This window comes from Equus przewalskii, chromosome 9 (assembly GCF_037783145.1).
Source record: "Equus przewalskii isolate Varuska chromosome 9, EquPr2, whole genome shotgun sequence".
Classification (NCBI taxonomy): Eukaryota; Metazoa; Chordata; class Mammalia; order Perissodactyla; family Equidae; genus Equus; species Equus przewalskii.
In genome coordinates this window covers 25554270-25580857 of record NC_091839.1, presented here as the reverse complement: position 1 = coordinate 25580857, position 26588 = coordinate 25554270, and the positions used below count along the sequence as shown (strand labels likewise).

General features: G+C 44.2%; 2 protein-coding genes and 1 long non-coding RNA gene across 8 annotated transcripts in view; 1 reads left to right on the top strand and 2 right to left on the bottom strand.

The window, feature by feature from the left end:
- Positions 1-26588, bottom strand: part of ZNF805 (zinc finger protein 805) — a 69929-nt gene that overhangs the window by 22512 nt on the left and 20829 nt on the right. The window contains exons 1-2 of one of the 3 annotated variants that reach the window (XM_070633504.1): positions 8936-9267; positions 7348-7474 (exon numbers count right to left, since the gene is read on the bottom strand). The exons of 1 other annotated variant lie outside the window; for it this stretch is intronic. In XM_070633504.1, coding sequence (XP_070489605.1) covers positions 7348-7474; positions 8936-8968 — 160 coding nt within the window. In that variant the 5' untranslated portion in view covers positions 8969-9267. Of the gene's footprint in view, positions 1-7347; positions 7475-8935; positions 9268-26588 lie in introns of those variants that run through there. One more of the 3 variants, XM_070633506.1, reaches the window with a different exon arrangement.
- On the bottom strand, positions 12528-16183 carry AURKC (aurora kinase C). Of its 3 annotated transcripts, none has more exons than XM_008510726.2 (8): positions 16004-16183; positions 15769-15886; positions 15616-15655; positions 15183-15374; positions 14692-14830; positions 13780-13928; positions 13007-13181; positions 12528-12812 (listed from the first exon to the last, which is right to left on the bottom strand). In XM_008510726.2, exons 2-8 carry the CDS (start codon positions 15815-15817, stop codon positions 12642-12644), a joined length of 915 nt encoding a protein of 304 aa, XP_008508948.1. In that variant the 5' UTR covers positions 15818-15886; positions 16004-16183; the 3' UTR covers positions 12528-12641. The 3 variants fall into 3 exon arrangements, with proteins under 3 accessions (XP_008508948.1, XP_008508947.1, XP_070489629.1); XM_008510725.2 differs by having other exon boundaries at positions 15978-16155; XM_070633528.1 differs by lacking the exon at positions 15183-15374 and having other exon boundaries at positions 15978-16116.
- Positions 16215-21929, top strand: LOC139085541 (uncharacterized). 2 transcript variants are annotated; one of them, XR_011543901.1, is made up of 3 exons: positions 16215-16343; positions 18776-19003; positions 19470-21929. It is a non-coding gene; the product is annotated as an uncharacterized lncRNA (long non-coding RNA). The 2 variants fall into 2 exon arrangements; XR_011543900.1 differs by having other exon boundaries at positions 16243-16329.

Below are 26588 nucleotides of genomic sequence, written 5' to 3'. Positions count from 1 at the left end.
CCATCCAGCAATTTATAAAAGCCCCAGAGCAGAAGGAAAACAATAAAAACATAGAATTAAGTCCTGAGGACTTGGAATTAGGTGAACTAAGTGAAAATGAGTTCAGAGCAGCTATAATCAAAAAACTCAATGAGGTAGAGAGAAAGATAGAGAAACAAGCCAATGAGTTCTGGAGTTACTTCACAAAAGAGGTTGAAATTATAAAGAAGAATCAAACAGAATTACTAGAGATGAAAAACACAATGGACCAGATAAAACAGAATACGGATTCCCTGAATGCCCGTGTAGACACCACAGAAGAGCAAATTAACATAATCGAAGATAGGCTGAATGGCTCCAGACAGAGGAAGAAAGAGAACTAAAAATTAAAAAAAATGAGGAAAATCTCCAAGAGATAGTGGATTCAATGAAGAGAAAGAACTTAAGGATCACAGGAATTCCTGAGAACGTGGAAAAGGAGAATGGAGCAGAAAGTGTGCTTAATGAAATTATAGAAGAGAACTTCCCAAATCTAGGGACTGACGGAGAAATGTGTGTAAAGCAAGCTTTCAGATCTCCTAGATTTGTCAATGTAAAAAGACCTACTGCAAGGCACGTAGTAGTATAAATGGCAAAGATGAAAGACAAAGAAAGAAAACTCAGGGCAGCAAGACAGAAGAGAATAACCTACAAAGGAGCTCCTATCAGACTTTCAGCAGATTTCTCTACAGAAACCTTACAAGCTAGGAGAGAATGGAGTGACATATTCAAAGCTTTAAAAGATAAAAATCTTCAGCCAAGAATACTCTATCCAGCAAGAATATCCTTCAGATATGAGGGAGAAATTAAATCTTTTCCAGACAAACAAAAGTTAGCAGAATTTGTAACTAAAAGTCCTCCACTACAAGAAATCCTCAAGAAGGCTCTCATATCTGAAAAAAGAAAACAGGGAGAAAGGGGTCCCAAACCCCAGAGTAGGGAGACCGATGGACAGAACCAGAACAGGATAGCAAATATTCAACTACAGCATTAGGGTAAAAGTAAGGAAACTACCAAAGCAAGGACAATCTTATCACTCTAACTACAAATTCATAACACGAGTTGGAATAAGAAATGAAAATAATTATTTAGGAGGGGAAGAGCAAAGGGTCTAAGTCAGTCTAGGCCAAGTAAGTAAGAGACTACCAGAGAATAGACTATATTATACACGAGATTCTAAATACAAACTTCAGGGTAGCCACTAAACTAAAAAACAGAACAGAGCCACAAAACATAAATAAGGAAAAATCTAAGAAACCCAGCATAAGAAACTGCAGTATTAAATGGGTAGGCTAAAGCACACAGGAAAAGAAACACAGGAAAACAAGATAATGAGTGACAGATTGACAGCATTAAGTCCACATGCATCAATAATCACTCTCAATGTAACCGGATTGAACTCTCCAATAAAAAGATACAGAGTGGCAAAATGGATTAAAGAACAAGATCCAACAATTTGTTGCCTCCAGGAAACACACCTCAGCCCCAAGGACAAACACAGGCTCAGAGTGAAGGGGTGGAGGACAATACTTCAAGCTAATAGCAAGCAAAATAAGGCAGGTGTTGCAAATCTTATATCAAAGTGGATTTCAAAATAAGACAGGTAAAGAGAGACACAGAGGGACAACATATAATGATCAAAGGGACACTTCACCAAGAAGGAATAACAGTTATAAATATCTATGCACCCAACATAGGAGCACCAAGATTCATAAAGCAACTATTAACAGACCTAAAGGAAAATGTTAAAAACAACACAATAATAGTAGGGGACCTCCACACCCCACTCACATCAATGGACAGATCATCCAGACAGAACATCAACAAGGAAATAGTGGAGCTAAACGAAAAACTAAAACAATTGGACTTAATAGACACATATAGATCACTTCATTCTGAAACAGCAGATTACACATTCTTCTCAAGTGCACATGGAACATTCTCAAGGATAGACCATATGTTGGGAAACAAGGCAAGCCTCTACAAATTTAAAAAAATTGAAATAATAACAAGCATCTTCTCCGATCATAATGCTATAAGGCTAGAAATTAATGACAAGAAAAAAGCTGAGAAAGGCACAAAGATGTGGAGACTAAACAACACACTACTGAACAAGCAATGGATCATTGAAGAAATTAAAGAAGAAATCAAAAAATACCTGGAAACAAATGAAAATGATAACATACCATACCAACTCATATGAGATACAGCAAAAGCTGCATTAAGAAGAAAATTCATAGCAATAAGGCACATCTTAACAAACAAGAAAAATCCCGAATAAGCAGTCTTAAACTACACCTAACTGAACTAGAGAAAAAAGAACAAATAAAGCCCAAAGTCAACAGAAGGAGAGAAATAATAAAAATCAGAGCAGAAATAAATACTATTGAAACGAAAAAAGCAGTAGAAAGGATCAATGAAACAAAGAGGTGGTTCTTTGAGAAGATAAATAAAATTGACAAACTCCTAGCCAGACTTACAAAGAAAAAAAGGGAGAAAGCTCAAATAAACAAAATCAGAAATGAAAGAGGAGAAATAACAACAGACTCTGCAGAAACACAACGGATTATAAGAGAATACTACGAAAAACTATATGCCAACAGAATGGATAACCTAGAGGAAATGGATAAATTCTTGGACTCCTACAATCTCCCAAAGCTCACTCAAGAAGAGGCAGACAATTTGAACAGACCAATCACAAGGAAAGAGATTGAAACAGCAATCAAAAACATCCCAAAGAATGAAACCCCAGGACTAGATGGCTTTCCTGGGGAATTCTACCAAACTTTCAGAGAGGATTTAATACCTATCTTTTTCAAGCTATTCCAAAAAATTAGGGAGGATGGAACACTTCCTAACACATTCTATGAGGCCAACATCACGCTGATACCAAAACCTGACAAGGACACCACGAAAAAAGAGAACTACAGGCCAATATCACTGATGAACATAGATGCAAAAATTCTAAACAAAATTTTGGCAACCAGAATTCAGCAATTCATCAAAAGGATCATACATCATGATCAGGTGGGATTCATACCAGGGACACAGGGATGGTTCAACATCTGCAAATCAATCAACGTGATACACCACATCAACAAACTGAGGAATAAAAACCACATGATCATCTCAATAGATGCAGAGAAAGCATTTGACAAGATCCAACAGCCATTTATGATAAAAACTCTGAACAAAATGGGCATAGAAGGGAACTACCTCAACATAATAAAGGCCATATATGACAAAACCACAGCCAACATCATACTCAATGGGCAAAAACTGAGTGCCATCCCCCTGAAAACAGGAATGAGACAAGGATGCCCTCTATCACCACTCTTATTTAACATAGTACTGGAGGTCCTGGCCAGAGTAATCAGGCAAGAAAAAGGAATATAAGGAATCCAAATAGGGAGGGAAGAAGTGAAACTCTCACTGTTTGCAGATGACATGATGTTTTATATAGAAAACCCCAAAGAATCCATTGGGAAACTCTTAGAAGTAATCAACAACTACAGCAAAGTTGCAGGGTATAAAATCAATTTGCATAAATCAGTAGCATTTCTATATTCTAATAACAAACTAACAGAAAAAGAACTCAAGAACACAATACCATTCACAATCGGGACAAAAAGAATAAAATATCTCGGGGTAAATTTAACTAAGGAAGTGAAGGACCTATATAATGAAAATTACAAGGCCTTTCTGAGAGAATTGGACGACAACATAAGGAGATGGAAAGACATTCCATGTACATGGATTGGAAGAATAAACATAGTTAAAATGTCCGTTCTACCTAAAGCAATCTACAGATTCAACGCTATCCCAATCAGAATCCCAATGACACTCTTTACAGAATTAGAACAAAGAATCCTAAAATTCATATGGGGCAACAAAAGACCCCGAATTGCTAAAGCAATCCTGAGAAAAAAGAACAAAACGGGAGGCATCACAATCCCTGACTTCAAAACATACTACAAAGCTACAGTAATCAAAACAGCGTGGTACTGGTACAAAAACAGGTGCACAGATCAATGGAACAGAATTGAAAGCGCAGAAATAAAACCACACATCTATGGACAGCTTATCTTCGACAAAGGAGCTGAGGGCATACAATGGAGAAAAGAAAGTCTCTTCAACAAATGGTGCTGGGAAAACTGGAAAGCCACACGTAAAAGAATGAAAATTGTCCATTCTTTTTCACCATTCACCAAAATAAACTCAAAATGGATAAAAGACCTAAAGCTGAGACCTGAAACCATAAGGCTTCTACAAAAAAAGTAGGTAGTACACTCTTTGACATCAGTATTAAAAGGATCTTTTCAGACCCCATGTCTTCTCAGAGAAGGGAAACAATAGAAAGAATAAACAAATGGGACTTCATTAGACTAAAGAGCTTCTTCAAGGCAAATGAAAATAGGATTGAAACAAAAAAACACCCCACTAACTGGGAAAAAATATTTGCAAGTCATATATCTGACAAAGGCTTAATATCCATAATATATAAAGAACTCTCACAACTCAACAACAAAAAATCAAACTACCCAATCAAAGAATGGGCTGGAGACATGAACAGACATTTCTCCAAAGAAGATATATGGATGGCCAACAGGCACATGAAAAGATGCTCATCATCGCTGATCATCAGGGAAATGCAAATCAAAACTACACTAAGATATCACCTTACACCCATTAGAATGACAAAAATATCTAAAACTAATAGTAACAAATGTTGGAGAGGTTGTGGAGAAAAAGGAACCCTCATACACTGCTGGTGGGAATGCACACTGGTGCAGCCACTATGGAAAACAGTATGGAGATTCCTCAGAAAATTAAAAATAGAACTACCATACGATCCAGCCATTCCACTACTGGGTATCTATCCAAAGAGCTTGAAGTCAGCAATCCCAAAAGTCCTATGCACCCCAATGTTCACTGCAGCATTATTTACAATAGCCAAGACATGGAAGCAACCTAAGTGCCCATCAACAGATGATTGGATAAAGAAGATGTGGTATATATATACAATGGAATACCACTCAGCTGCAAAACAGAACAAAATCATTCCATTTGCAATAACATGGATGGACCTTGAGGGAATTATGCTAAGTGAAATAAGCCAGCTAGAGAAGGATAATCTGTGTATGACTCTACTCATATGAGGAATTTAAAAATGTGGACTAAGAGAACAGTTTAATGGATACCAGGGGAAAGGTGGGGTGGGGGGTGGGCACAAAGGGTGAAGTGGTGCACCTACAACACGAATGACAAACATTAATGTACAACTGAAATTTCACAAGATAGTAACCTGTCATTAACTCAATAAAAAATAAGAAGTATCAAAAAAAAAAAGTAACAACAACAAAACCTGTCTCAGGAGGTGACTATATCACCTTAGCATAACACGAACTAGGCAGCAGATAGGAAGGAACCTAGAAAAGCCTGTTTGTTGGGCTCCCCTGTGTGTTCTTCTGTTTCTGTGTGGCCAAATACTTGTTTTTCAAATGTTTGCTCCTTTTCACCTATCTGTGAATTGCGTTCCTTTCCTTTGAATTTGCTGCTTTCCCCAACTCCATCTTTTGTCTTTAACTAAAGATGATATTTAGAGAGAGAGCTTCCAACATTTTGGCAAGTTACTTGGTTTTCCTGGGTACTTACACAAGCCTAGATGGTATAGCCGACTACATACCTAGGCTATATGGTACTAATGTTATGAGGCCACCATCATCTATGTGGTCCATTGTTGACTGAAATATGGTTATGCGGCACATGACTGTATTCAAAAAAGTTTTGTTACAAAATACCTAAATATATCGAACTTTTTGTAACTTTGTTTAATCTCTTCTCATTGACACAGATCATAATTCCAGTTCTCTAAAATACGCGTGTCTTCCTCTAAGCCATGAACATACAGCACTCCTCTCCCTCAAACTGAGTGGTCTACGGTGATTATCCTCAAGCTCAGAAACACCTAAGCTGGTGTTTCTCAATGGTGGCACTCCTGACCCGTGGGCTGGGTAATTCTGTGTTAAGGGAGCTGTCCTGTCCATGTAGGATGTTTAGCATCTCTGGACTCTACCCACTAGAGGCCAGTACCACCCACACCCAGGTGTGACAATCAAAAGTGGCTGCAGGGGCCAGCCCGGTGACGCAGCGGTTAAGTGTGCACGTTCCGCTTCGGGGGCCTGGGGTTCATGGTTCGGATCCCGGGTGTGGACATGGCGCCGCCTGGCAAGCCATGCTGTGGTAGGCGTCCCACATATAAAGCAGAGGAAGATGGGCACAGATGTTAGCTCAGGGCCAGGCTTCCTCAGCGAAAAGAGGAGGATTGGCAGCAGTTAGCTCAGGGCTAATCTTCCTCAAAAAGAAAAAAAACGTGGCTGCAGACACTGACAAACGTCTCCTGGGGGGCAAAACCACCAAGTGTTGAGAAGCACTTCCCTAACTTTCCTCTCTTGTACTAGCAGAGGATCTCGGTCCTGGACTTAGGAAACAAGAGACGATTGTGACGGCTCACACGAGAATGAAGAAGCTCCATAACCGAGATCATGCTGCTTAGAACAATACCTGTTGGCACTGAAGGCAAAGGCCTCCTGGGGCCTGCCTGACTCACCCTCTTCCTGGAGAACATCCCAGCACTCACGGCCCTGCTAACTGGACTGCAGGGGACACCTGAGCCAACCAGGCTCAGTCGGGTCCCTCTCTGGAATGTGAAATAAGAACCTCAGACAGAGGCCAGTCTGTGCTGGGCCCTGGGGTGAGAGGTTCAGGAAAGGATGGGCTCAGGTGGCCACTCCTGCCCCAAGGATGCCCCAGAGAGCCCAGGAGCAGAGAAAGAAAGAGAAACAACATAAATATGCAAGGAAGCAGAGGCAAGGAACCTGGGGGCCACAGAGAGCAGGGACTGAGGCAGCCAGTCCTGCTGCAAACTCGCTGAGGAGAAAAAGCCATTCTGAAAAGACAGTGACATGAGCACACTCAGAGGGAGTAGCCAAGGACAAGAGACTCAGAAGCCAGGGCATAATTGTGGTGGCTCCCAGTTCCTATGTCAGTGGCACCCAGGGCCCAACTGGAAATCCTGCCTTTAGGTTCTGTGGAACACCGCCACTTCCTTCCATCACTTTCTAGGAGCCAAAGGCTCCTCTGTTTCTTGCCCAAAGAGACACAGGGAGACCAGGCAGGAAGACGTGAGCCTAGAAAACGACCGAAGCTGTGGGAAGGAGGTCGGGGAGAGGGGCTTCCTGAAGTCTTCTTGACCAGCTGAGATGGAGCCAGAGGTTGGAATGATGGACCTAGCAAGTCTGCCCAAATGGTGGAGTGGGGACGCCTTACCCAGAGACACCAGGAGCCCACAGTTTTCTAGCATCACCTCCTGGTACAGAGTCCTCTGGGCCAGGTCCAGCTGCCCCCACTCCTCCTGGGTGAAAGTCACAGCCACATCATCGAAGGTCACAGACATCTGGAAAGTCAAATAGAGGCAGGAGCATTAGCTTTGGGGCTGGTGGACGGGTTCACAGCTTATCTCTGCATTGCTGGTAAAGGTGCAGAGAGATCGAGGCCCTAATTCCCGGGCACCTCCTGAGGGCCAAGCTCTGTGCTGGGCTCAAAGTGGGGAGTGGTGGTCAATGCTTTGAACATATCCAATAGTGTCAGAGAGAGAAGCTTCCTATGCAGGAGCCCTTGGAAAATGACACAACACAGTGGAAATGACATGTAGACTGTGAGATGCAGACAGTAATGGCTCTAGGATGTCAGAGGAAGGAGAAAATGATGATAATACCAATGATGGTAACAGCAGCAGTACCTGAGCCTCACTGGTCCTGCTAGCTGCCTGCCCCACGCTGAGGGCTTCACATCATGTCTTAAAGTGACTAAAAGTCCCCAGGTCTTAAGTCATCGTTTTCACCAGTGTCTCCTGACTAAAAACACTTCGTACGGAGTTTGCCTTGCTAACGTTAATCCCACCACCATATTTCACACATTCTCCTCAATGCGAAATGTCCAGCACACGCAGGACCACGTCCCTATTATGACCAGACTAATTAAATATAAATAATTCAGCCCCTCCACTCTGACATGAACAGCTCCCACTAGTGCAGATCCATCATTTAAATGCTCCAAGACACTGACTCATGGTTTTTCACCTGCACGTTCAGTGCTCACATCTCTGTACTTTCTACCCTCATCCTCTCTATCAGGTTTCTTGAGTTAATATTTTGATCAAATCGTTGGCAATTCCTAATAAATTAACTGCTTCATACATAGGAACCCTGCAATGTTACTCACTTCCGGTGCTCGATAAACAGACATCACTGGGCACATTTTAGGCAGACAGATAAGAACAGAAAAATCAACTAGGGTCTCAACATTTAAAACATGATGATATATGTTTAAATAATGAAAACTCTCTGACATGCAATCATATAGCATCCTATGTAGCTGGTTAGGGGTGCATACATGGCTTTCTCTGGTTGGTCTTAAGTTGGAAGTCGGGGAAAAATTAGAGAAAGAGTCAGTTATTAATCATCCTGGCCATTTTGGGCCGACTGTTACAGAAATCATTGTTCAGCTTCCTGGATTGCCACTAGAGATAGTAATGTGATGTCCGGCAAGTCTGACTTAAAGAGCGGGTGGTTCCCTGGGTTGTTTATTGTAGACGAGGGGTTGGTTTTCCCGCCAGGGTGCTGCAGGTTCTGAGTCAGAGTTTTGTTTTTATACGTAGCCTGCCTATCGTCCCCTCGTATATTCAGTCTCTCATGTCCTAAGACTGGAAATAAAGCAGGTGACAAGCCGGCTCCACTTGTCATACACAAACACAACTGCAAAGAGAAAGCCAGTGCCTTTCCTGACTCCCACCCCGCCCAGGAGCCCTCCGCCAACTAACAGAGAACCAGCAACGCCGAAAACATCGTCCACTCACCTGCGCCGGGTCCCTCCACGCCGCCGCCATCATGGGACCCTGTGGGGAGAGCGGGGCCCGGAGAGGCGGCGACTGAGGCGGGTCCCGCGGGCTCAGCCGAACGAAACCTCTCCCCTGCCTTGCGTGGGGTGACCTCAGTTGACTGTCGCCCTCCCCGCTCACGGGGAGGCTCACGGCTCGTCCAAAGGCGCGGAGGTGAGTCCCAGCCTCCTTTCTGTTCCTCCTTTCTGCTCACTTTCCAAAAGCCGCACTGATACCGGCCACAGAACAGCGAGCGACCCCCGCCCCACAGCTGGCGTGGACGGAACCGTCGCATACAAATGACGTAGGCCATCAGGGAGACCGGAAGCCCCACACCCACGACAGCCGACCGCAGGAAACGCCCATGTCCTGGGCCGTCATTGGCCCAGCGCCCGCCGCAGACGCACGGTCCATAGCCTTCTGGGTAATGTAGTTTGTCTCTAAAAACACACACCGGTGGAGCGTGTCCAAGAGCCGGTCTTCCTCGATGTGAAGGACTTACCAGGCCCAGAGCGCCGTGTCACACCCGCCTCTTCGCAGTCGGAACAATTCGGGGGAACGAAGAGGGGGCGAGACCGTGCGTTCTACGCGCGGGGAAATCGAGGCTCAGGAGGCGGGCACCTTCGCCCGGGGTCGGGGCAAGTGCAAAGGGGCGGAACCGGCCCGGCTGGGCTTGGGACTCCCTTGCGCGTGGTCTCCGCCCCGCATCCTCTTATGGGGATGCTGGTGAATGAGCCGTCAGAATACCCGCCAGAGGAGGGTGCCGGAAGTCTCCCTCCCGCGCGGCGTGCACCCACGCACCCGCCTCTCTTGGGCCTTCTGTGACCCAGAGCCGCCTCCACGCCGTGCACGGATTCCTGAGTGATGGAGTTGGCCCTGAGCACCGCAGGAGTGGATTTGCCATCCCCTGAGGTGGGGAGGCAGCAAGTAGGGGCGACTTGGAGGAAGCTCAGGACTCCAGTCTCGAGCATGGTCCGTTTGAAATGTCTATAAGATCACACAGCGTGTGTGTCTCGTATGCACTTCAGCCTGTTTGAACACTGGGAGAGGGTTCGGGCCTGGATGTATGAGTTTGGGTCGTTAGTGTACACTGTTATTTCAAGTCTTGATACTGGGTGAGACCAACAAAAAGAATGAGAGGAGATGGAGAAAGGAATGGCCGAGGATGAACCCTGAACCAACCCAGCATTAACTCGTTGCAGACAAGAAACCAACAGCCATGTTAGGAATTCTAACAATCCTTCTAGAATTACAGTAGTCCCCCCTTATCCGTGGGGGATACTTCCGAGACCCCCAGTGGATACCTGACACCTCGGATAGTACAGAACCTAATATATACTGTGTTCTTTTCACTTAAAGGAAGCACTTTACAGCTTCTCTTTGACATATCCAAATTGCCAGCACTTGGGCACTCTTCCACTTTGAGGCCATTACTAAGTAAAAAAAGGGTTACTTGAACACAAGCACTGTGATACCAAGAAAGTCATCTGATAACCCAGAGGCTACTGAGTGACTAATGAGCCAGTAGCCTATACAATGGATACACTGGATAAAGGGAGGATTCACGCCCTGGGCAGGCTGGAGCAAGACTTCATCACACTACTCAGAATGGCTCACAATTTAAAACATGAATTACTTCTGGAATTTTCCATTTAATATTTTGAGACCAAGGTTGACCTCTGGTAACTGAAACCACGGAAGCTAAAACCTGGATAAGGGAGGACTACTGTATATTACACACAGTATTAGTCACTGTCAGCGACTTGTTTTGTTTTCTTATGGCTGTGAAGGTGAGAGAATAAAATCCACCTTCTAATGAGTTGAGAACACATACAGTTATAAAAATGGAAACATGTCCAGAAAATGCCCTCAAGATTTTTGCTTTTAAAAGTAGAGAAAAGCAAAGTGACAGGACATTAATTGAGTCAAAGAGTAAGGTACAGTCAATTTCCCAGAAGATGCTATTTATAAAACGAGGTTATGGGGCCAGCCCCAGTGGTCTAGTGGTTAAGTTCGCTGTGCTCCACTTTGGCCACCAGGTTCACTTCCCAGGCGCAGACCTACACAACTTGCCTGTCGGTGGCCATGCTTTGGTGGTGGCTCACTTACAAAAAAAAAAGAGGAAGCTTAGCAGTGGATGTTAGCTCAGGGAGAATCTTCCTCAGGAAAAAAAAAAAGTTATGGAGAAATATGACTTAATTAGTACACAAAGAACAGTGTTATCCATCATTTGCAATAGTAATTTGACCAGATTGAGAGAGACATAATTCTCCTTTTCACATGTGGTTGACTCTTATGGTTAAATTAAATGGTTGTGGGTTAGCATGTAAAACAGATATTAAAGTTAAGATTTTTATTTTCTCTGTGTCATGGGAGGCAGAATGTCTGGAATGAGGGTAGGTGAGGAAAGCTATGTAGCTATTGGAGAAACTTTGAAATCCTTACTGTAAAGCGTGTCAGAATTTTCGTTATTTAACCATATATCATCTGGTAGTCAGTGTTGAGGTCCTGGTTGATTTTTCTATTCTTTCCTACCTGCCCAAAATGTGCCCAGTGATATGAGATTTTCCAACACCAGAAATGAGTAATATTACATGCTTTGTGTGTACAAGCCAGTTAATTTATTAGGAATTTCCAAGTGTTTAATTGAAGTATTAACTCAAGAAAACTGATAGAGAGGACAAAGCTAGAAAGCACAGAGCTGTGAGCACTGAAGATACAGGTAAAAAAACCATGAGCCAAAGTCTTTGCACATTTAAATGATGGATCTGCACTAGTGGGAGCTGTTCATGTGAGAGTGGAGGGGCTGAATTATTTATATTTAATTAGTAAGTCTGGTTATAATAGGGACGTGGTCCTGCGTGTGCTGGACATTTCACATTGAGGACAATGTGTAGAAGATGGTGGTGGGAGTAACGTTAGCGAGGCGAACTCCATATGAAGTGTTTTTAGTCAGGAGACACAGGTGGATACGATGCCTGCAGTGAGCAAAAAACATGTTTGAGCTTCCAGCTGAAGAGCCTAGGTGTTTACTCTGGTACAGAGAGCATGCCATGGATGAAGGGAGCAGCTGCCACATGAAACTGTGACAGAAGGATATTGCTGCAGGTGGAGGGTGATTTCAGAAGTGATGTTACATTTATTATTAGGGATGATTTATTCTGATGCAATCAGAATATGACATACCATGGAGGTGCTACTGAATTCATTTGAGAATTTGGGGAACATTGAAGTGCAGTGAAATATTTTATCTTGAAGATGGCAGCATGTTGGATATCAGTATAAAGAGAGTGGACCTCTGGCTTGATCAGAGTCCTGTGTTACAGGTGGTATACTCCTGAGAACCTCGGGAATAGGAAGTTGAGTCTAGGAGCCACTGTGACAGGTGGTAGGTTATGTACCGCCAGGGCAATTATCTGCAGAGAGTAGTAACTAGTTTTCAAGGAGAGTGCTTAAGTCACCATCTCTGGGGGTCGGGGGGGCATCATCTTGCACTGCTCTCAAAGGGAAGAGTTACTACAAGAAATAAAGATTCTACCCAATCCCACACCGACTCACACAACTATAAAGACCTGGTACAAAAAGATTCAGCTTTTATTAATTAGCATCTTGCACCTTAAAAGAGAAGAAACAAAAGACGGGAGTTCTCCTTGAACAAACTCAAGGGAGGAGGGGCAGACAGGGCTCAGGAAGCCATCTGAGCAGATGGAGGCAGCACCCTCCGGGAGTGGGCCCGGACCCAGGGATGCTCCAGGATCTGGTCCAAGGGCAGCCGCTCCAAGGGCTGGTATCTGAGAAGCTTGGAGATCAAATCCTTGGCCCCTGAAGGTATTGATGGGGGAAACCTTACATCTACCTGATGAGGCCAGAGAAGAAGAAAGAGAAGTACGGTTCATTTCTTTGGTCTGTGTTCTCTCTGTTCCTTGAATTTCCTCAAGGCACTGTTCTGGATCTTAGTGGACAACCTGTGTGTGTGCCCCAGGCTCCACAGGCCCACCACCCACCACTGACTTGCTTCCCCATGAATACCTAAGAGTGTGGCCATCCCACCTTGAGGATGCGTCTGTAGGTCTCATTGTGGGAATTGCTCTCAAAGGGCGGATTTCCCACCAGCAGCTCGTAGCAGAGCACCCCAATGCACCACAGATCCACCTTCTCATTGTATGTTCTCCCCTCGATCATTTCTGGGGGCAAATAGTCCAGAGTTCCACACATTGTCTTTCTCCTAGAGGAGAGCAGAGAAAGGAGCACTGCGCAGAGGCCCAGAACAAGGAGAACCCTCCTTCCCCAGCTTCCAGTGAGATGGGAGACCCTAGGAAATCCCGAGCAGTCCCCTCCTGAGCACAGGAGTTTGGAAACACCACTTGTAATATGGATCAAGATGCAGAGAAGGCAAGCACTGGGACCCACCAATTCCTGTTTTGCAATTATCCATATAATTATTTAGCTCATGATCCAGGATGTTTTCATAAGAATGTTCTGGGCATCAAGAAAGGTTTGGAACAAACTGATGGTCCATCAAGAGGGACCAAGTAACTTAATTATGGTTTATTCATACAATAAGATTCCTAGAATTATGGAGCAATGGTCCTTAATTTACATGGAAACTTGTTGGTAAAGTTATACGTTAACAGAGATCAAGAAATAAAAAACATGGTTGAACCACATTCTTTCAAACTACAAATACATATTAAATATATGCATTTGATAAAGGCAGTATTCAAATACAAACCCAGGTTTGTATCTGGGTCTTCATGTGGAATGAATTAAATTGGATCATTCCTAACTGGCACCCAGGGCCCATCCCACCACACCTGACCTACCTCAGAGAGGGGGTGTGCACAGACCAGCCAAAGTCTGCAATCTTCACCTCACCTCTGAACCCCAGCAGCAGGTTCTCGGGCTTAATATCCCTGTGAATCACCTTCTTCTCATGGCAGTAGGTCAGAGCATCTGCCAACTCCTCCATTATCTGTGTGAGCAAAGAAAAAGCAGTCTGGAAATGAAGCCGGCCACAATTTCCCTATGAGGTAAAATACATATCGTGTATTTTATAATTGTAGTGGAATCTTTTGTTTCCTGGTTACTAGCTCCATTACCTCCTTAATAGCACCACAATTATTGGTGAGGGAGGATTTCCCCTCCACTATTTTATGCGGTCTTACAGGATGGATGCTAAGATGGACAGATCCTCCCTTTTGCCCTAGCACAGCAAGTGGCCAGATGGAGGACCTACACTGAGCCAATCAGATGATCTCCCACAGGACTTGAGGCCTGAGGAAGTGATACAAAAACAGGAGGAAAATTGGAAGATCAATCATTCTGACAGCAAGCTGACCCAATCATTCCTGCTGGGATGATCATCACTCTGGTTCCCTGTCTGGAGCCCTCTAGAAAACTCATGCTTCCTATTTCTGGGCCAGTTCATGCATTTACTCAGCAAACTCCCTCACAACCTTTAAATAAGTTTCTTTGCATAAGGTAGTGGAGTTAGATTCTGTTGCTTACAACCAAAGAATCCAAACTTATACACCCTTCTTATAAATACTCTGGGGGTAGTTAGGGTATCCAAATGTGAAGTTGTAGGATGTATGTGTCATATAAGATTTATAGAATAAAATTCAGAAATAAACTAAGGAAAAACCCAATTTGGACACCAGAACCAGCCAGAAGCAGTGACCCCACCAGCCCACAGTAAACTCACACACCCCAGAGCACCCATCCCCCCACCTCACCGTGGCCGTACGCTGTTCATCTAATGTGTGGCTCTTTTGCAGCTCCTTGTAGAGCTCACCCCTTGGAGCATATTCCAGAATCAGGTACACTCGGCGTGCATCATGGAAGTAGTTGTACAGGCGTAGGATATTTGGGTGTCTGGAGGAGGGATGGAGGAAAGGTCAGACTCCTCCCTGAGGCTCAACACATGATGCTAATACAAGTGATTGGTCATACAGGGGGCAAATTGAAATTGTGCTGGGACCAGTATAAATACAGTCTGGTCTGGGAGTGTGTGAGGGGAGAAAGAAGGAATGGGAATCAGGGTTCCAGTGTGACACAGAGGGAACTTTACATAGTGTAATTGGAATGAGTTGCAGAGAGAAGTCTTCAAGGTGGAAGCAAAGGGCTTATTTGGGGGTAGTACTGGGTTCAGATGGCAGAAATATCAGAGGAAACAGAACAAGAGTGAGGAACCACTTCTGGAATCTCATGCAGAGACTGTCCTTACTGTAGATGCGCCTGGATTTCAATTTCCCTGCGCAGCTGGTGTTCCAGTCCTTCCTTCTCTATCTGGGACTTAAAGAGGACTTTCAGAGCAACAATGAAATGGCTTTCCTTGAGCCGAGCCAGGTACACATTCCCAAATTTTCCCTTGCCCAGAGGACGCCCGATTTCAAAGTCATCAATTGTGAGATGCCGCCTGACAGGAGAGGAAGAGAGCCTCAGTTTGGGAGGTGGGTGGAGGGAGTCAGGGACTTGGAATGCTCACCTTCCTCCTTCACTTTACCCTCCCTCCGCCCCTTTCCCTTCTCAAGGGCCCAGCTGGGGTGTTTGATCAACAGCTCTCAGCCACATGAACCAATGCTGCACACGCGCAGCTTGGTCTTCTTCCTCAGTCTCACTGCCCTTCCGCTTCCAGACACAAAGCCAAAGGCACTCACACGGTTGGGAAGCCGGGTTGACTTTGGCCTGCTGTAGGTACTGCAATAAAAAAGAGATGTCAACGCTGTTCTGTGCACCCCCAACCCCAACAACTGACACCAGGCCTTTCTTCTCAACCCTCCTTCTCTGGTCCTGGTTCTGATCCGTTTCACCTGCGGGCCGAACACTGCCCGACTTCATCACAGCTTCTGGGAGACTCATGAGAAGAGAAGACGGAGAGGGGACGCCTTCCTGAGCCCTGCGGAACTGCGTGTCCAGGTCCGGGGGATCCTGCACACGGGTGGGAGGAGGAAACACTCAGGCTGAGGCTCTTCAAGCCCAGACCTGCGCCCACGACGGCGGGCAGGGACCGGGAACGCACCGCTCAGCTGCCCCTTAGCTTCTCACCACCCCTCGACGCACGGAGTCGGAGATAATCCTGGGCAACGAGAGCCAGGCCCTTTATACTGCGCGCCACGGCCCCTTTGCCCGGTAGTTCCTGACCGCTCCCATTGGCTGAAATTTCTCAGGCCGCAGGCAGCGTGCCCAATAGAAGAGACAGAACGGGGAACTTCCGCCGGGGAGAGGAGGGCCGAGGGGACCGGGCCAATGAGACGACAGGGCGCGGAGGCCGGAAGGCGGGCCGTGGGCGGGGCCGGGCCCGGCAGGCGGTGCGCACGCAGCTGCAGAGCAGTCCCGGAAAAGGGCGCGGGCGGGGGTGCGCTGAGGCCATGGTAAAGGGGCCCGGGTGAGCGAACGGGTGTGTAAGCCCCGGCGTGAGCGAGTGCGTTAGCCAGCCGACGTGACGCGCGTCGGAAGAAACAGACGCCGCTGGGGTCGGCCTTGTGCAGCTCGCAAACGCCAGGCCGCACGCGCGCCCAGCTGGCCCCGGCTCCAAGCTTGTGTCCGGCTCAGGCCACTCCCTGGGGTCCTCCTCAGCCACGCACATACCTGAGGGTCCCCGCGGTTCGGTTCCCCGAAACGTGTGCCTGTGTCCCCCGACACCCTGCGGCTTGTGGCCTCCCCCATCCCCCCGCACCCCCAGGAGCCGCCCCCAACCCAGGACTGCCCGTAGGTGGCTTGACTCAGTGACGCGCAGCCGCACTCACCCATCGCACCTTTTCAAAATAATTAGTCTTCAAGTAAGAAAACATGATAGCACCTTTTGTTACACATAGTTCATCCTAAATATACCTGGTAATGCGGGTGATCGTCGGCCGTTACATTAGCCTTCTACAAGGGAAAACAAATTTCTCATTTCTTTACGACAGAAGGTAGTTTTGCAACTTGGAGTTAGGTGCCCACGAAGTTAGGCTCCTAACCTCCCACAGAAGTGGGGAGCTAGAGATGTTATCTCCCTTTATGTCTTCGTTTCAAACAGATGGCTCCTAGGTCCCTGAGAAAGACATTCCTGGGTTGGGACCATGGTGGGGCGGGGGGGAGTTGAGGAAAAGCAAGGAGGCTAGTGTGGCTAGAGCTGCATCTGCAGGGGTTACAGTGGGACAAAATGAATCAGAGAGAAATGGAGACAAATTGTGTAGAACCTTGTCAACCACTGTAAGGAGGTTATAACATACTCCTGAATGTGTTCTAAAACTTACCTGGGATTTGTTTAATCGGCTGTGGTAAGACATGCAGACCTCATATCATGAAGGAAGCACCTTCCGCTCACAGATCCCTAGCAAACAGGAGTCAGGGCATGCCACACCGGGCCATGTGATGAAGCACCAGAGTGGGTCAGAAGGCAGCAGCAGCAAAGGAGAAGGCATGGCCCAGCACCTTTATTGTGTTTTCTGCAGGAAAGGCAGGGCAGGGCAGGTAAATAGCTTAGGATTAGCTGGTTTGAAAAATACAGTAGAGCTTTGGGGCATAGGAGGTATCTTTGCTGTCTGGTACCTAGCCATGGAGTTTTAGGGCAGAGGAATACTGTCTCCCAAAGTGCAAGAACCAAATAGAGGTGGTTAGTTTACACATGAAAGGCAAGGTCCTGGGCAAGTTGTTTGCTGTCTCTCCCCATTCACCGAGGTGCCCAATGCCAGAACAAGAATACAGAAAATAAAAAAATACATAGTACACTGTGAAATAGGTAGCCATGGTGGGGTTTTGAGCTGAAGAGTAATGTGATCTGATTTGTATATTAAAAGGATCACTCTAGGCACTGCGTGGAAACTAGACTAAGGAAGGGGCATGAGAGGGGGAAGGGGACCTTAAGAAGTTCTGCTTTCCAGATGGGTGAGGGTGATGACTTAAACCAGTGTAGTGACAGAGGAGGTGGTTTATCACAAAGTACAAATAACAGTTGATCAAAGAGGATGAGTAATCAAATTAGTACAAAAACCTGGATACGAATGTAATGGCTTTATAGGATGGGTTGGGGGTTCGTTTAAATCTATCCATACCCCACACCGCCTCCTTCAAATGCTAAGCGTATTCCTGATGGTACTGTGGTGTGTCTGTTACAGAAATGCTTTACTTCATGTAGATGCTCAGGCAAATATGTTTCACTGTAACAGAGACTAGGCCAAAGGCCAACAAGGTGGACTGTGCAGGAAAACATTAAATGAACAGGCTTCAGTTGCTCAAATGCTGCACATTCCAGAGAAATGACTTGCCCTCGACCTGCTCCAGGAAGACCACTTGAGTCCTTAGGATATCTTGCTGGTAAATGATTTTTATGCCTGAGGCCTTGGGTCCCCCTGTATCAGTTTGACTAGATAACCTATGCTAACAGTGTGACTCCTGGTGAATGGTGGGGTTTGTACACCTGGGGCGCCAGGCTACACAGCATCTTTGCCTTCTGAGGCAGGATCCTGGAGACTGAACATGCATAGTCAGTCACGTACATATCATGTGCCTTAATGAAAACCCTGAACACTGAAGCTTGGGTGAGCTTCCTTGGTTGGTGACACTTGAACATGTTGTCACATCTTTGCTGAAAGAATTGGCTCCCCATGCAACTGCCCTGGGTGGGACACCTGAAAGCTTGTGCTTAGTTCTCTTGGACTTTCCCCTATGTGCCTTTTTTCCTTGGTGATCTTGATCTGTGTCCTTTTGCTGTAATAAACTGGAACCATGAGTTTAACCACTTTGAGTCTAGAAGATTGTCTTGGGGAGCAAAGAACTGTATGTATATATATCTCTAGATATTCACATATATACATACTTTTTTTTTTTTTAAAGATGATTAGCCCTGAGCTAACATTTGCTGCCAATCCTCCTCTTTTTGCTGAGGAAGCCTGGCCCTGAGCTCACATCCATGCCCATCTTCCTCTATATGTGAGATGCCTGCCACAGCATGGCTTGCCAAGCGGTGCCACGTCTTCACCTAGGATCCGAACCGGCAAACCCCAGGCCACCGAAGCAGAACATGCGCAATTAACCGCTGTGCCACCAGGCCAGCCCCCACATGTATGTATTTCTGAAAAAGCAAGGTTATGACCTGGATGGGGGTTGTGGTGAAGGCTTTCCTGAGGAGGTGCTATTTGAGATGACATTGGAGGGATAAGCACTCACTCACTGGCCAGAGTGGGTAGGGAAAACCCCACAGCAGGAGGGGAAAAGCACAGGAAAAGGAAACAGGAAAAGAGAAGAGAGGTGAGGCTTGTGCAGGAGAAAAGGTGGTAACATACGCAGGCCCCACACCAGGTAAGGCCCCCTGGATGGGCCACCTTAAGGCTTTGGTGCTCAGTCAGGGGATCTCTGTCCTGGGTAACCACACAGTACAAGTAGTACTGAGGGAAGACTAAAAGTGGATCAGAATCTGGGAGGAGTAGTTTTTGAATCTTACTAAATCACATGGAGACCAAGGTATTTTTTCTTTTTCTGCTTTATCTCCCCAAACCCCCCCAGTACATAGTTGTTTATCTTACTGCAGGTCCTTCTAGTTGTGGCATGTGGGACACCGCCTCAATGTGGACTGACGAGCAGTGCCATGTACTCGCCCAGGAGCGGAGCCAGTGAAACCCTGGGCCGCTGCAGCGGAATGCGCGGACTTAACCACTTGGCCATGGGGCCGCCCCAGCAAGGTATCTTTGAAACATCCAACTGGGGACAGCAAAAAGACAATAAGGAATTCAAGTCCAGAGCTTGAAGAAGTCAGGATTGGGGTAATAAATTTAAATTTGTCAAAAGTAAAGAAGATAAGTGAAGCCACGTATGCAGATGAGGCCTGGGGAGACCACAGCATGAGAGAAAATTCTTCAGGAATTTCAAAACCAAATGGGTGGCTAGAGTATGAGTCAGCAAGGAAGGAAAAAAGGAGGGAGGGAGAAAACCAGGAGTGATGTCACAGAACCAAGGAAAGAGTGTATTTCAAGAATGGAGTGGGCAATGGGGACAAGTTCAGTCCTGAGCACAATAAAGACAAGGGCTGGAAATTTATGAATACAGGAGTCACTGCCGACCTTGGCCAGAATGGCGAAGATGGTGGCATTGTAATAAGGAGGTTCACAAGGCAGGGAGGTTTGGGAAGTGGAGAGTAAGAGGTAAAGGTGAAGTGGAAACACTGCATGGAGAGGAAAACTGCCCCAAGGGGAAGAGGGAGGAAAAGACAAAGAAGTGAAAGTGGCAGAAGCCAAGATATAGGAAAGATCACAGTGGTGATGTCTGACACTCAAGCAAACAAGCAAAGACAAGTCACAAAGGGTGAGGGGCAGAAGAACATGCAGACAAAGAGGCCTATAGGCTCTGCGATGACATGTGACATAAATGTCAGGCAGTCTCTAAGATGGGGGAAAAGGGTGATAATTTCTTAAGTGATTCCAGGGTTCAAGGAGAGACACGGTGAGAAGGAAGTACTCTGAACCTGTGTGAGGACTCTTATCTGAAAGCAGGGACATGGAAAGGAACTAGGAAGAGCAAGACTAGCAGAGATGATGAAAGATGACGCAGCTACAAATGCCATAAGGGATGAGGCAGCAAAATGGTGAGGATGCCTGTGAAAGGGAAAATGATCAGGAAAACAAATCAAGACAGCACACACAAGGGCATTTCTTCCTTCCGACCTCAGAAGTTGGAGAAATGATATAGGGAGAATACCTGAAGTCGTCAAGAATTTGCAGCCTGCAGTTAGTTGTGCTTGGTCACTGTCTGAAGTGTGGGGCTTTAAGAAGGGCATCTGGAAGAATCTTCCTAAAATACCATGGCAAATAACTGGGATCTTACAAACACCAGGGTCCCTCGAAGGCCTGCTTTCTCCTTGTCCCCTCCTCTGTCCATGGCTTTCCACCTTATTCCAACTTAAACATCACATCCAGCTAGGTGCATTAACACCCTCTTGTTTGGAAATGACAGGGAAATGGCTGACTTGCTTTGCTAAATTCATATATGTACCGTCTCATTAATGCTTTCAGGTGTATTGTTTTAAAATGTAGGTTTTCACTATTATGATATAAAGCCAACAAATCAGATGGTTGCCATTGAAAAGACAATTGTTACTCACAGTTCCCATAAGAGGGCAGACCATGTTCAGGCCACAAGGGGGTGCACCAGGGCGGCAAGAGTCACCAGGAGGGTGGGCAAAGACTATACTGTCGTTTTTGTTGGAAGGAATGGGCAAAGTGAGGTGAGCCAGTCTAGGATTAGTTTAAATAATTTCAATGGGCTCCAAAGTGTAGGGACTGCCCCTAGTTGTGTGGCACACAGTCCTGGGGGGATGAGTGAAGGGTCTTGCTGTGTGAGAGCTGGATAGAGGCATCAGATGAGGGGAATGGGCTTTGGGTTGCTTGGCTTGCATGCCAAAGTCCTCCTCACGGGAAGTCCTTTGCTACCTCTAGGAATCGGGTAGCCCTGGGAGGAGCAGTTTCTGCAGGATCAGCAAGGTCCCAAATGTCAAACCTTCGGAATAAAAACACATGGATATCCAAAATAAAGGGAAGCAGAGTGGACAAAAATTTTTTAAATCTCCCAGCAGGTAGGAACAAGGTCAGAAAGTACGAAGTCAAGACTACAGGGCCCACCCTCCTGACACTGCTCTGAGGGAGGCAAAGTTAAGTTGCCCATTTACAATTTAGCTTAGACCATTTAATTGTGAGACATGCAACATACCCACGAGCCAATAGATTACAAATCCTAAACCCATGAAACTCATGGATGACATCACCGAGCATTCCAGAGGCACCCAGCTTCCCACAACTGAGACAGGAACGGCCGGCTGTGGGCCAGAGTGGAAGAAAGGGGAAATGTACATACGCCCAGCAACCAGATTCCCATAGGTCTCCAGCATCACGTCTCTGTAGAGGCCCTCCCAGCGGGAGCCACCCACTCCCACCCCTCCAAGTGAAACTCACACACAGATCCAGGAACATGACTAACCCTCCAACAACACACTCTTTAGTCTCAAGTTAGGTGCACTCAATGATGCACATATTCTTTAGTTCTCCTTTTGTTGAAGCCAGAGGCTAACAGCAGGAACAAAGAGATGAGAAACTGTTGACCTATGTGCTACAGAAACACACAGCATTGATCTGGCCTTTAAATCTTTATAGATAAAAGCAAACCACGTGTATATTTGCACGTCAGACCACTTGAAGCCATATATATATGTTCTACATATATATATGCACCTACAGAACACACATAAAAAACGTTACATACATAATAGGTAGATGCGTATGTTTATATTCATATATGTGGCCCTAAGCAGTGTAATACACATACACATACACATATATATCAGGAAGACACAAGGTCCTTTCTCACCAGACTTCTGCTGTACTTTGTCATCACTGAATTAAATCCTGGCTAGTTTGTTTGTAAGAAGTTCTACTGTGACGGTGATGTTTCGGTTACAAAGGTTATTACATAAGCCTTCACCTCAAAGTTATGACTCATTTTTTCTTGTAGGAAACTGTATTTGCTAATGTTTGTTACAGAAATCAGAATGAGCCTTTTAGTACCATTTAAATCATTATGAAGAAATATCACAGCAGGCCTAAGACTGCTATTGTTTTGAGCTGGCAGTTCACTCTGGGCTGGGGTTTGGGACCTTAGATTTCAAGAGGTTTCCTGCCATTCCCAGAAAGGAGCAGTGGCTCACTGTGCCCAAGTTTTTTGTGTAAACAATGTGGCTTATGCTGAACACCTGCTATCCTTGTGGAGGTCTGGAATTTGGTATGTGCTAGAAAGAGTGCCATAAAAAATCCCTGGCAACTGAGCCTCTAATGTGCTTTGTTAGTAGCCATTTCAATCCACTGTCATAACTGCTTGATGGAGCTTAGATTAAGCATGTCCCGTGCGATGTCCCTGACAGAGGACTATTGAAGGTTGCCCCTGGTTTCCTCTGGACTTCAGTCCTTGTGCCTTTCCCTTGGCCGAGTTTGCTTTGATTCCTTTCCCTGTAATAAATCATGGTCGTTGAGTATGACAATATGCTGAGTCTTTTGAGTCTTCCTAGCAAATCATCAAACCTGGGGTGATCTTGAGGACCTCTGACACAATCATTCATTGTAACTTTTAAAGTCTCATAGATCTGGCCATAAAACCCCTGTGTAGATTCTCTTTGAGAATATGTCACATACTGTGCCAACTATACACAGCTTTGTGTAAACATTCTGTGAGGGATCCAAACACTGTAATAAAAATACTTTGTTGTGTGTGTCCATTCACTAAAACACACATCTATTGAGTGTCTACTAAGGAAAATAAAAAGGTAAAATGAACAGATGAACAGAACGGGAGAGTGGCTGGATGCCAGGATGATGACAGAAAAATGGCTGCGAGGTGTCTGGCTTGGGCGACAAGGCAGAAGATAGTGGGATTCACTGAGCTGTTCTGCAGGCACCTCAAACACAATGCTGAAAATCAAATGCCCACCTTCGCCCTTCTCTGCCTCCCCCCGACCTCAAATGCAGAGATTATCTGCATTTTCTACACAGTTACACCAGATTATGCAGCCTTTAGAGAGGGAGTCTGGTTTATCTCACTCAACCTGAAGGGATCGCCAAAATGTATTATCAAATGAGAAAAGTAATTTGTAGATAAATGATCATGGCTTCATCTATTTTAGTAAAATGAATAGTAAGTTTTGTAAAAAACATTTGTTAGTTGAGGCAAATTATAACAATATTCAGTATAGTGCTCAGTGTATGAAGAGGAAATACTTAGAACAATTATATTAAGAATGGGGAATGTAAAGGAACCTAATAGAATTAAGGTTTCTACACATCAAAGTGCTAAACTGCTAATAACATTAGACTGTGATAAGTTATGTCATGTACAATACGTAGAGCAACCACTTAAAAAATAAGACATAAACTCAAAATACATTATGGCTCTGTCAAATAAAATTCTAAAAAGAAATGGAAATAACCCACAAGGCAAAAAAACTGCCCAAAAACCCACAACAAAACAAAAATAATAATAAAACAAAAAAAACCCAACCACCCAAATAACAAAAACAACCAGAAAATAGAGGAACAATACACAGGGAACACATACAAAAGTCAAAGCGTAAAATGGCACACTAACTTAAGCCCTAATATATATCAGTAATTACTTTAAATTTAAGTGATCTTAATCTATCAATTAAAAAACAGAAAGCAGTAGAATGGATAAAAAAGCATGACCTGACTATATGCTGTTACAGGAAATTTACTTCACATACAACTGTATAGAGAAGGTTGAAAATAAAATTATGGAAAAATATAAACCATGCACACATTAATCAAAAAATGCAGTAGTGACTATATTAATATCAGATAAAGTATGCTTCAAAGGCAAGAAAATGAACAGAGGTAAAAAGGGACATTACACAAAGACTTTAAAAGGGTCTGTACACCAAGATGACATAGCAATCCTAAATGTGTATGCACCAAACAACAGAGCTTTGAAATACATGGAAGCACAAACTGATAGAACTTAAAGAAGGAACAGACAATTCCAGCATTACACTGCAAGGCTTCAACACCCTTCTCTCAGCTATTGATAGAAGTATTAGCAGGAAATCAGCATGGATATAGAAAATCTGAATAATATCACCAACCAATAGGATTGTGCAGACATTTACAGAAACTCCACCCAATGACAGCAGAAGACACATTCTTTTCAAGCAGCCATACAGAACATTCAAGAAAATAATATCCTGGGTCATAAAACAAACTTCAACAAAGCTAAGCAGTCAGATCAAACGTGAAACAAACTAGATCACAAACAAAAAGATAGCATGAAATACTCCAAACATTAGGAAATAAAATAATATACTTCTGAGTAACCCATGGGTTACAGAGGAAGTCTCTAAAGGAATCAAGAACTATTCAGAAATGAATAAACTGTAATTAAAAGTTGTGGTATGAAGCCAGAACAGCGCTGTGAAGGAAATTTATAGAACTTAATGCTAACATTAGAAAAGACAAGAAATTTCAAATCAATAACCTCAACACTCATCTCAAAAGATACAAATAGCAAAACAGGAGAGAGAATATAATAAGGATCAGAATACAAATCAGTGAAATTAAAAACAGAAAGATACTAGGGAAAAACTAGTGATATAAAGTGCTGGTTCTTCAAAATGATCACTAAAACTGACAAATGTCTAAGAAGATTGACAAAGATAAAAAGAGAGTTGACCTATTTCTAAAATCAAGAATAAAATGAGATATAAGTACAGATCCTGTGGGTATTAAAAAGATAATAAGTCTTCCAACAAGTCTACAAACAAAATGGAATATTTAGATGAAATGGAACAATTGCTTGAAAAGGACAAACTACCCAATTTATCCAATATGAAATACTTTCAACAGTTCTATACTTCTCAAATAAAATAATATGTAATTAAAAAGGATTCAAAAGAAAAATCACCAAGCCTAAAGGGCTCACTGGAGAACATTAACAACATTACAACAACAAAATAACACTAATTACACAGTCATCCAAGAAAGCAGAATGCATCAATACCTCCCAATTTAACTTGGGAAGTCACTATCACCTAGACACCAAAAGCCAACAATGACAGTAGTTTAAAAAAATAAACAAAAGAGAACTACACATCATTATCATTCAAGAAATTAGAAAACTTCCTCAACAAGAAATAATCAGATGGAATGCTTTTAATATGGTATATAAAAATTACACTCCAGGGGCTGGCCCCGTGGCCGAGTGGTTAAGTTCGCACGCTCCGCTGCAGGCGGCCCAGTGTTTCATTGGTTCGAATCCTGGGCGCGGACATGGCACTGGTCATCAGACCACACTGAGGCAGCGTCCCACATGCCACAACTAGAAGAACCCACAACGAAGAATATACAACTATGTACCGGGGGGCTTTGGGGAGAAAAAGGAAATAATAAAATATTAAAAAAAAAAAAAAAATTACACTCCACAACCAAGTGAGGTTTGTTCCAAGAATGCAAGCTGGTTCAATATTCAAACTTCAGTCAATGAAACTTATCATAACAGGCTGTGGAAGAAAAGTCAAATAATTATATCAATTGATGTAAAGCATTTGACAAAATCCAATACTTATTCCTAATTACAAAAAATCACAGCAAATGAGGAATAGAAACTTTAAACTTGGTAAGAAAACTAGGAAAAAAACTTACAACTAACATGATAATGATGAAAAACAACATTTTGGCCCCAATACCAGGAATCAAGTCAAGGATGTGACCACTCCTTACTTCTTACTATTCCTATTCAACGTCATACTGGAAGTCCTAGCTAGTGCAGTGAGACAAGCAAAAGAAATAGTAAGTACACAGATTGGAAAGGAAGAAGTATGAAACTTTCCATTCGCAGCTGACACTTCTATTAAAAAACCGCAAGGATTCTATCCAAAGAAATGGCTAATAGTGAGTTCAGCAAGGTTGCAGGATAACAAAATAACATTCGAAAAACAATTATACTTCTGTATACTATCAAAGATCCTGTGGAAAATTAGAGTTTAAACATCAATGCCATTTACTATACCTCAGAAAAAACCAAAAAACCCTAGATACAAATCCTAACAAAAATGTACAGAACCTATATGTTGAAAATTATAAAATGGTAATAACTCAAGAAT

Bases quoted from the DNA above. Each gene is read 5' to 3' on its own strand.
- AURKC (XM_008510726.2), bottom strand. From the start codon at position 15,817: ATGAGTCTCCCAGAAGCTGTGATGAAGTCGGGCAGTGTTCGGCCCGCA. The intron at 14,831-15,182 runs GTAAGGACAGTC...TCCCTCCTCCAG, and splicing joins GAAATCCAGGCGCATCTACA to ACACCCAAATATCCTACGCC. The intron at 12,813-13,006 runs GTGGGATGGCCA...TGGCCTCATCAG, and splicing joins CCTACAGACGCATCCTCAAG to GTAGATGTAAGGTTTCCCCC.